General features: G+C 38.2%; 1 protein-coding gene across 1 annotated transcript; it reads left to right on the forward strand.

The window, feature by feature from the left end:
- The first annotated feature begins 84 nt into the window (after positions 1–84).
- LOC141912661 (secretin receptor-like) lies at positions 85–11,596 on the forward strand. Its single transcript, XM_074803985.1, has 9 exons — positions 85–208; positions 2,221–2,315; positions 4,457–4,624; positions 5,079–5,236; positions 5,605–5,665; positions 5,779–5,848; positions 6,515–6,606; positions 8,985–9,126; positions 9,760–11,596. The coding sequence occupies exons 1-9, from the start codon at positions 155–157 to the stop codon at positions 10,150–10,152; spliced, it is 1,233 nt and encodes a 410-aa protein (XP_074660086.1). The 5' UTR covers positions 85–154; the 3' UTR covers positions 10,153–11,596.
- The last annotated feature ends 329 nt before the right edge of the window (positions 11,597–11,925 follow it).

The raw sequence follows: 11,925 nt of genomic DNA on the forward strand, positions 1-11,925 counted from the left end.
AACAAATAGAAAAAAAAATCAGTCTTAGCTAATTATTCATCTATTTATTTTTGTCATTTATTTTGAAGGAATCGCCACAAAACAATGTTTGGAAGATGGATCGTGGTTCGTGCACCCGAATTCTACGAGACCATGGACTAATTATACAGAATGCATGGAATCTTTCGACATAAATACAAATCAAACCGGAGTTTCATCTTTAATCACGGTATAAATCTCTGATCTTTCCGCATTGTCTCGTTCGACTTAAATTTCTTGAACTTTATCGAATCAAAACATTATAGTTTCAAGTTTGTTTTTATTGACAATTCTTGAATTTGCAATTGATTTTCGAATTTTATCCCAATGTTCTGAGTCGTCTCTCTCGCGTAAAATTACCAGTAGTTCGAGACCCAATTTTAGGGATTGGGATCTTAAGTAATTCTTTAAAGAAATCGAATCGCGCATGGTAATTCAATCATTGATAAGTTTACAGCTTTTTTAATTGATTCTGATATGGAACACGTCACTTGGCGCTGTGGGGATAAACTTTAAGAAACCACGGAGATATTCATGATAATTAAAGTCTCTAGTTTATTCAGTGTTTACCGACAGTCTCGTTTGACTGACGGTCACACGTTCATTCCATTAAGACCTCCGCTCCCTGACGCGTCACCCCTAAGCTCCGTCGAGCCTCGGAATCTTGTCCGGTTTGTTGACTATTGTCTCGTGTCGATATGACGTCTGCAAACATATAAATCTCTACCGCAGACACTTTCGAGCACCTGCGAGCACCTGCCACGAATAATAATCAAAACTATAAAACACGATAATAGTTATCATTATTAGTATTATTAATCATTCTTCTGCTGCTAGATCAATGTCTGACTAATGGTCCATAACCAATCCTCGTCCGTTTATAGGTAAATTTATTCAGATCTGTTGCTTTTAGGCCTAGATCTATTCTAGCGCAGAGTTTGACATTAACCCTGTTCAACGGTTACCAGAACGCCCGCGGTTCGAATCCGTTTCACCTTAATCGGGGGGGGGGGGGGTCGGATGAGACAGTTCAGGGTGATCTTTCTTACTAAAAGTCAACTGCAGTGATGATGGTTAACGCAGATACGGTTATCACTGATAAACGATAAGCGCTGTGGTTATTTATCGCGGGAATCAGCTTGGATATGCATATCATATATCTAAGCAACTTACTGCGGGACAGATAAAAGACATGTATCTATATCTACAAATCAACACCGTGAAATTAGATATTCGATGTAAGCCGAGAAACCCTTCCTGGTTATATATAGCGTAAGGGGATTAATACACGCTTTACGGGGAGAAAGAAATAACTGATTTTGGCGTTTATGTATATTTTTCTCTGTTAGGATTTGCCAGACTAAATGTGCGTGGCTATTAGTTCGATCCATTTCCGAGTCCCGAGGCGATGGCTACGCGTTTTAGCGCGTTCGTGGTCAGATAATGGGTACCGTTTTGGTGGCTGTCAAAGGCGCCGTCCCTTGTTATTTTCTTAAGACCTTATCGCTAACTACTAGCGACAGTAGTTCTCTGAAAACGCGACAACTTTGTATGAACCAGGGACCACCGGTGACTAACTATCTAAGTGCCTATTTTCGGGAACACTTTCAACTTGATGAGTCGATAAAAACTCCACAATGTCAATTTATTTGTTCCGAGTTGACTCAATTGGCGATAATTTGGGCAAAGGATTAGATTTACTGAAGAAAAAAGGTTCTAAAGATCCCCACGATTTTAAAAGATTCACTCTGGTGCCGAAGATAAACCTAGAGTTTCATAGTTGTTTCACCCACAGCATAAATTCAATTTTTGTTATTACTTTTGTTTTGACGTTTCAGGAGGATTACTTCCACCCATCTTCAGAGATTTATCTGAACATGAGATATCGTTACATTAATAGTTACAACAAACCTTTGTGATTGTAACTATATCTCATATTAAAATAAATCTCTGAAGATGGTATGGGTGGAAGTAATCCTCACGAAACGTCAGAAAAAAAGTAACAACAACTGTTCGTTGAATTTGTATCGTGGGTGAAACAACTATCATATATCCAGACTGAAAATAGTCTCAACTATCTACAACTATAATTTCATATTCATTGACCTCAGAACAGATTTTCCTGAATTTGGACCCGCGCGTGCTAGAAAAAATTCTTTAATCTTTCAATATGTTGTGAAATATCGTTGTTTTTTTTTACAGGAACACATGAAATATCTGACGATTATGTACAGTGTTGGTTACACGGTTTCGCTAGTTTCACTGATCACAGCTGTCTTCATAATGACTGTATTCAGGTAACGACTGCTTATTCTTGTCTCCGAGAATCGATTTCAGAAATTGAACCAGACGTTTCGAGTAAATTGATTTAATTGGGTAAATTTAACTCGTTCGCTCGAGGCGTGTATTGACTGACTGGCGGCAAGCTAGCGAGGCATTGCTAACGTCTGGCGTCCTGTCAGACCGACTGGCCTTTAGGGGACACCGGCGAACTGCTAACAAGTCGGGCTGATAGGGGAAATTCGATTAGAAATCCGGTATCGTTGCTTGAATGCACACTAGCGCACCTGGTGGATCCTCGCTTGCCTCAAACCTAGGAGTCTCGATTAGAAATCCGCCATCGTTGCTTGAATGCACACTAGCGCACCTGGTGGATCCTCGCTTGCCTCAAACGGAATCCTCGACTGCCACAGTCGAACGCGGAGTGCTCATTTATTAAACGACGAATTAAGTTTGTTATATTTTTATTCGATGGCAGTTATTCAGGAAAATGGCTAATTTCACATACGATACAAAAAGCTCTATAATTAGTAAACTGATTCCTCATTTTCTAAATGTGTCTCTAGAGGGGTTTTTATCGGGCTCGTGTTGTTTATACTCAGCGAGTGTGACAAACAACCGCTACCATTTATAATGTACTGACATCGTGATTCAACACCGGCTCTAATCAGTAATCAGACAACGCCCCAAAAATAAACTCAACGACATATTCATAAAAAAACGCGATTGATGACTCCAGGGAAAATTGGTCTAAAGAGCTTATTTACAAATAGATGGATCGGTAGTTTATTTTTTCCTGCCGGTGGTATACTCGTCGCTGATTAAACCAACAGGTCTAATACCCTCCACAAATAGACGCGAACTCGCATTGATTAGTTTCCGGTAGAACCGAGGGAAGAGTCTGTCTCAGTGCGCGCTTCGAAATCTCCCGGCCGCTCCGAGGAGATCTAATGTCAACAGTCCGCACTCTACACCGTAAGGTATGACTACGCCTTGCTTCGCCGAGTTGAGAATCAGAGAAATCGAAAGTGGCTGTAAAAAAAAGTTTACCGAGTTAACCGGATAGCGAGTCGAGAATCAAGGAAATAGAAACGTTTTTCAAATAATTTCAAGTAGATTTAACCGCGCAATTTGAGCGAGAACGTCAGCATTTTGTCCTTAGCAGTTTTGCCCATGTCTTAATGTCGATGTTGCCGGCTTTGAGTCGATGCGAAGTAAAATTCTATCATCTCCTGTACATGACGAAGATATCTCCCGTTTCGACCAAAAGGCGACATTTATTAACTTACCCTGTGGATCTCGAGGCCACCACGGTCTTATTGAGAGATATTTCTATATCCATTTCCCTCTCGCTGTCTACTTTCCGCCTTAGACCATGAATAGTGATATATAGATATGTATAAATAAAATGTGAAGGATGACTCGATTAGAAGAGAAAGACGATGCCGTCAGTTGATATAATTACCTACAAATGAAGCCGGTCGCGATAGACTAATATTTCATTGCCGCAGATATTCGAGGATTAATGTATCATATGCAAGGCATATATCATATCATAGTGTAAGGTATATTCCTTATACATCGAAAAGTCGGCAACCGTCATACAGAAACACACAGAGCCTGACGTGCAAAATGCACTACGAGTTACTAAATAACGAATAAACTTAACGAAAGTCCAAAGAATTACGGTGCAACTCGAAGAACACCACTTGATTAAACCGTGTTAGTATCCATGATTAAACTCCAAAGGCGACTAGAATTAACTTAGGACGTAAAATTGATGATTAATTGTCATTCGGACGGTTTGTTGATTGTCCTGCCCGAATCAAGGGACAGTTTTTGATTCGCCTGTTACAGAAACCCACAATTTGATTCATCTGTTGAGACCCACAATGAAACAAAAATGAAATATAACATTGTGTTTTGAAAAATTTTCTAAAACATTGAAAATCCTCAAAAACTCCGAATTTTCGGTTTTCAACTCAACAGCATCATCAACGAATGACGAAGAATGACCACAATTCATTGATGATGTTTTTTAGTTTAAATTGGGAGTTTTTGATAAATCGTCACTGTTTTCAATCTTGCTTTCGTGGATATGACACTGTATCTGTTGCTATAGTTATGTAATGTGTTTTGAATAATGTTGTTTTTACAGAAGGTTGCATTGCGCTCGTAACACGATCCATATCAACATGTTTGTATCGTTCATACTGAGGGCAGCAATGTCTCTGATGAAGGACACGTTACTCGTCGATAAACTCGGTTTTCCATCCGACGTTCGGCGCGTCGAAGACGGTCGACTCGAGTTTCTCGAAAATTCATCGGTAAATATTAAACAACGGTTACATCGTTGAATCAATTCTCTCTTCATCGATTCGTTAATAACAATAATGGTCAACACACACACACTATACACAAATGAAGACGAGACTGAAAATGTTTCCTTGTATTGGGCTTGTAGCTTATTTCGACGTTTCGACTATGTCCTGTTTATTCATCTTCAGAAATACTACATCAGTATTACCGAAGATGACTATTAGAATCTCATACTCGGAACGTTGAAATAAACTACCAGATCAAGGAGAAATGTTCGGACTCATCTATATTCTTGTATGGTTACAAATGACTTTGGCATAGACACAAGAAAAGGAATTCTAATAGTCTATATGATTTTGGTTACCATGAAATTATTTGACGACTAGACCTGATTGTAGATTATGCATTATGATTCCAATATGAATCGATTCTTTATATCTATTTTGTAATTTTTCATTACGGCACTGGGAATGCAAGCTATTCTTCACTTGTTTTCATTACACATTGAACGCTAACTACGCCTGGGTATTCGTGGAAGGATTGTATTTGTATATGCTGATACACGTGGCAGTGTTCACCGAAAACAGTAGCGTGAAATGGTTCATTTTGGGCGGCTGGGGTAAGTACGGCTTCCCCTGATTAAAAAACCTTATATTCTAATGTCTATTTCAACTTGAATCGAGAGCACATCGGGTGGCCTAGCTCGGTCAGTCTTAGTGGTATATCAATGAAGATACCCTTTTTTGATATCCTCAATACTGCGATGATTAAAAAACAGCGTTTTAGGTCAACTGCCAGTGCCTTCTGGTCCTAATAAGATTTTTATCAGGTATGTACCACCAAAACCGACTGAGCCCGGCCACCTGATATGTTCTTAAGTCAAGTTGAAATAGATATAACAAACAAATAACTACGGAATTCACCATTGAAAGTTCGACAATTAAATAATGATTCAGTTTCGGTTTTGATGTTGACATATATTCACAGGAAGTCCGTTTATCTCGATTCTACCCTGGACGATCGTAAGAGCCACATTAGACGACACATAGTGAGTGTAACTGTTAACTAAAACGAACAAACTCGAAATGCATTTCGAAACTAATAGAACGAATAATTGACGATCCTAATTTCTAAAATTATATCTATTTTGCAATGTTTTAGTTGCTGGAATATCAACACGGTGAAAGAGTATTTCTGGATTCTGAAATTACCGATTATCCTCCTAATCGTGGTGAGTATGATAAAAACACCTGATGAAATAAATAGCGAGAAAATAACCATACAGTTCAGGGGCGGATTCAGACCGTGTCGACCGTGTCGCCCGACACGGTCGGAATTTCAAAGTGCCTTTTATTTTTTCTCTGTATCAAAATTTGCCGTTGTAACCACCTGAGATACACATTAGATATTTTTCCTAAATATATAACTTCTTCTTCTTCGACTAAATGCCTCTCAGAGATGCTCAGAAAAGCTCTAAAATGATTGTAAAATTTCAAAAATTTTGCTGATATGCCTTTCCATCCTAAATTAAGAATATATGCCCTTTTTATTGGTCGACATGGTCACAACATACCCCTGGATCCGCCCCTGCAGTTAGACTCCGCTTACCTCGGGATCACAAGACACCGAGTGATATCGTCCGAGGTATGCGAATTCTGGGTCAGTCGGAGCAACGATGGGTCCCTATCATATGTATTAAAACAGATTGTAGAGTTTTCATGCAGGAATACGATAATCCGAGCCAATCGGCTCCGTGGTAAGCGGAGTCTATCTAAAAAACGATTAGCAGTATTCTGTTTATATCTGTAGAATAAATGAAATCGGAGTTTATAGAAAAAGATAACAAACGCTAATGTTTTTTTTCACAAAACAAACTCGTGGCTTTATTTCTTTCTAGACAAATTTCGGATTTTTCATCAGCATCATTTGGGTTTTGTTTACGAAATTAGTGGCGTCAAACGCGCAAGAGGCCAGAAAATACAGGTACAAGTAAGTATGTATTATTAAACTGTCCGAGTTATTCCCGAAACCCGGGTCTGAAATTGAAGATCGTGCAAATCATGAGAATATTCAACTCATGGCTGAGAAACTGGGTCTTCGGCTAATTCCGCGATGAAGGTCGTAACAAAATGGCAAATTCGTGAAACAATCTATTCACGGTAAAATATCTCCCTCGGTGAGAATAAATCATAGACTCCATTGAATCAGCGCAAAGCCAGTATCTGGTATAGAACAGTTAATGCTCTTTCATCTGATATGTCTTCGAGGCTGCAGTGGGCCGAAAAGGTCGCGAACAAAACATACTTTGTTTTACACTTATTGTATCAGAGTTTTTTCAAATTGTCAAATCCTTAAAATTCAAAATTCTACGTATTTATCGTTTTAGAACATTTAAATGTTGACTATACAGGGACCGGTTTCATAGACTGAAGATTTCGAATCGCAAAAAATCAAATTGATTCTCACGCCAGAGAGCTTCAGTGTCAGTCTGGTTGCCAGCTATAATGCATGTGGAAATAGCGAAACATTGTGTATATAGTGCCTATATATAGTCTTTAAGACCGGACCTGATTGTGAAGTGTAATGTATTTTCGTAGCAATTAACATTTACGCCGTGATCATTATTATCATGTTGAAAACACGTCTTTTTTAGTTGATTTTGTGCTTTCTTATCTTTTTGCACTTCTAACAATGATATGATCAGGATTTCTGGATAAGTAGCGCAATACATGCTTATGCATCGTCGTGTGGTTTCGATCATTTATATTTATATATAGGGACTACCGTATTTCTCAAAATGAAGCGTAACCTACTACGTTCACCCTGGTCTAAACTCTAAATTACCTCCAAATATGCTTTCAATAATGAATTGAATATATATTCTTTATAAGGGTAATTTAAGAGAGGTTGAATTGAGGAATACACAAGTCTTGAAATTAACAGAAAACGGTACCGACTCCGATGTAGAATTCCCCCCCCCCCATTGTGCCACCGAATTATGTGATAAACTTCAGATAGCCTCGGAATAGCGTATTTTCGATGAAACCTTTAAGTTAAAGTCTAGAAAAAAGAATGGGAAAGAGAATTCATTGATTTGAACTCTAAATCTGCTGATCTGAGATCGCGACTATCGCCCTTTCAACAGAACACATCTACAGTCAGAGTAGCTGGAACTTTTGAAGGGAATTGGGTATCATTTAGAGTATATTGTAATACTGATTTAAATCTACGGTGAGATCTGTGATATCTCCAAAGACGGGGATCACTATGCGAGCACGGAAGGTGTGACGACCGTAAGGGGTCCCCGGTCTAGGGGTCCCTCTCTGAGAAAATTGTAAAAATCTAGACTAATTTTAGCGATTTTTCAGGGCATTTGATCCCATTATCGTATCTAAGTTGTGGCAACGTTGAAACTTTATTACGTATTTATAAAAATGTATTGACATATTGTGGTAAGAAAAAAAGGGCACTCGGAAAAATCCAACCCCCTCTGGCCCCGCCCCTCAGTCACTGTAAAAACCTAGTTACTTTGCGTTGAAACATATTCGGAGTCAGTACTACTCGTGAATGCTATGTAAAGTTGAGCTGCTGTGTGAATGATAATATTTATAACGTGGTGAAAGTGAATTCATTTTATATCGTTTTTTCTCTATGGTTTTAGCACATTTTTATCAGTGTTTATTTTCTCAATTCGGTTGCTGATGGTTTTTCTAACGATGCTATTCTGATTACAGTTTATACCACTGCTATAGTGGATTAATCGTAAGCGGTGACTTTCAATTACGTCATATGAATTCATGAGGTTTCATTACTTCACAGAAATTCGAACATGAATATTTGAACAATTCTCGTCACCTGCCTCTCAGCGTCTGACCGACCTAAACCTCTACAACGAATCAAACTGGTTACGTTTTCGTTAACATGAACCTACACTGTTGTACATCCCGGTAAAACCCCTACATTTTAGACCCATAGACATTTAGACACTTTGATAACTATTACCGATTAAAACTAGAACCGTGATAATTGTTCATTTATTTGATTTTTTTTTTCAAATTTCTTTTTCAATAATTCGATAATTCATTAACAGCATGAATAGATTTTTTTGAGAAAAAATGTTTTTGAACCTAATCGAAAATGTGTGTCACTCCATGCATTCCGACCACCAACACCCACCCATTGATATAACCCTACAAATCAACCCAAATAGAAATCAACATAAACCCATACTATATGTTCCCTCAATAGACACCAACCGCTACGTATAAGCCGCTTAAAATACCATTCCGATGTCGATATTTCACAGTCTTTCTTCATTCGTAAAAAATCGTGCAAAATATCAAATCGTTCAATATTCTCTATTATAGAAAGCTGGCAAAATCGACCCTGGTTCTCATACCGCTGTTCGGAGTTCATTATATCTTATTCATATGGCTGCCAGAGGAGGGGATGAATGACATGGCGGAGCTTGTAAAACTTTACTACGAAATGTTCTTCAATTCATTCCAGGTAAATAACAAAAGCGATCTGTATTGATCCGAGACGATCCAATGACCAAATCACGATTAACATTTATCAATTAATTGAATTGAAAATACAAATTGTGACATGAAAATCGAAATGACCTGCAAGTAATGCGATGACTCCAGACGATGACGACTTTCACTGTTATATCTAATAATGTATTTTGGTACTTGTTCAGTTCTAGTGCCATTTCATACCGCCATATTAGTAATAATGTGCATCTATAAATGAAGAAATCCCACACTTCGAATTAAACTATACTGATAAGAATTTATCATTTTGAAACCACAACGTTTCAGCTGTTGACTAACAGCCATCATCAGGTGGTGATGGCTGATGATGGCTGTTAGTCAACAGCCGAAATGTTGTGGTTTCAAAATAATAAATTCTATCAGTATAATCTAATTCGAATGGTGGGATTTCTTCATTTATCTACAGTGTACACGGATTATAGTGTTTATTGACGACTATAATGTGTATCTATGTGGTACTTTCATGCAGGGAAATCCTGAGGGTATCACATTGCTATAGATAGTGACGTCATGCGTTGATACAGACAGTGGCCGCCTGTTTTCTGAATAAAATCACACGAATGTATTTTGGTTTTTTCACTTTCAGGGATTTTTCATATCGCTCCTATTCTGTTTCCTTAACGGAGAAGTCCGAGGTGAAATTAGGAAAAAGTGGGAACGTTACTGGCTTCAGCGTACAGGGGGCGCTGCCAACTCGTCGCGCAGTAGCAGCCTGAGATTCGGACAGACGATGACGTCATACGTACCCGCTAGGGGTCGCTCTTCGGTTCATTCGTCGAACGGCGAGAAGATCGATCACGTGGGATTAAACGGGCATCATTTGAGTGATATGAAACTATCGGGGGAAGTGTTGTGCGATCGGTTAAAACCGATGAAACCACCGGCAGAGGGCGCCTGCAGTAATACGTTACTAGCCCCCGAATCGTGCGATAGCGAGGAGTCGAAACTAATGTTGGACGCGGAAACCAGAAATCTATAGAAAGAGTAGTTGCGACTGTGGCTTTATCGAATGGTCATCGGTGTTGTTTTAAATTGTTACTGGAAAAGGATAAGGCAGTGACACACGTTAAGTCAAAGGAGAGAATGTGTAATTGAGCAAGGTGAAGGTGAATAGCAGGGAAGGCGACACTAGAAACTGATCGAAGAAACGGAGCGGAAGAGAATCAGTGATACAATTACGAATGAAATTGAAAAGTTCGTGGAGCCGAGAAACGAGAATTTATGATAAATGAACTGATAACGTGAGTTGTTTTCTGAGGTCATACAGTCGTTTAGACCGGGACGCGTGTTCACCTCTGAGAAAATCAAAAAACAAGCGATAGGCTACATATTCTATTACCTAATTAGGGATCGTATTAGATTCGTGATGATATCGACTCTAAATATGAACGGGCGCCAGGTAACAAATACAGGTACAAATGTAACGTAGAAACTGTGTATAATGGATGGTTTAAAAGAATATGTATTCGACTTAGATTTGAAACTGTTGTAAATAAAACCCTATCCTATATTATTCAGCTTTCGATTGTAGAAATGATACACACATTATATATATTTGTACATAGTCCGTCAATCATGAACTTCAAATAGACTTAATTATATTTGATTGTATGATCACATAGTGAAGGAAAAGACTTTCAAATTTGAATTTTATTCAAAGGTAATTGAGGTTTTCGGGTCGTTCGAAGTTTAGAGAACGTTTTCTCACTTTGAGAAACAGTTTTCTATAGTGAAATTAATAGCGAAATATTTGACTATAAGTTGTCAAATGATAGAATAATGTACAAAAAAATTTCTACTTTTGGCTGTCGATAATGAACTCATGAACTCAAAAGACATATTCACCCACAACTTGGGAACTGGATCGCACAGGACTGCAAACAATATGAATCAAAAACTGCATCTAACGCATTGATGAACACAGATATAAATGTAATAATGATCGCTGAGGAATTCTTCATTGTACATAGAAGTAATCATTACAAGAACGTATTTTTGTAATAAACTTGTTTTATTTTATTCACTGAATATTGATGATATTGAACTAGGAAAACTATTGATATTTGATCATTGAATTTAATGGACCGCACGTTTCTTTTGCGCATCAGCTTTTGTTTTCAACGCGGATGGTGCAAGGATTTCTTTAGAGTGGCCTCGAAAGGATTTCCTAACATTGCAATGTAATTATAGTGATACGATGATGATTCACGTCGTTGGAAATTGTAACACTGTCTATGAAAGATATTCCAACTTGTTTTATGATATTTGCCGATACCCTGGGAACCAATCATCCCTCGGTAGGGACTGGTATGCGTAGGTACATCGCCTTCAGATTAAATCATAACTGTGGAACTTTGTGCATCTTCTAGAATGTTTCTTTTTATACATACTGTATTAATACCCGAATTATTCAAGTGTTCAAATTCGGGCGTTTTTTTCTGTAGTCATTTACGTTATCAAATAAATTGATTGTTATTGTAAATTCGTTCATTAACGTTCATTATTTCACGCCACCGGTGTCGAGGACATACTCGATCGCAAGGAGACGTATTCACTATCGCCACAGATTTATATACTATATTCAGTTATAGTTCTGTGATGTCACACACTATCAGCAGTATTGTGTGATGTCAATGAATAAACCTTAATACCCTGAAACACAACGGCGTCAGGCACATATAGTTTAGATACGTCATATTGGCCTGTTTGTCCTACGTCAACTGTGACATTTTACCTCGTTTAGATAGACGCC

Source organism: Tubulanus polymorphus, chromosome 11 (genome assembly GCF_964204645.1).
Source record: "Tubulanus polymorphus chromosome 11, tnTubPoly1.2, whole genome shotgun sequence".
NCBI lineage: Eukaryota > Metazoa > Nemertea > Palaeonemertea > Tubulaniformes > Tubulanidae > Tubulanus > Tubulanus polymorphus.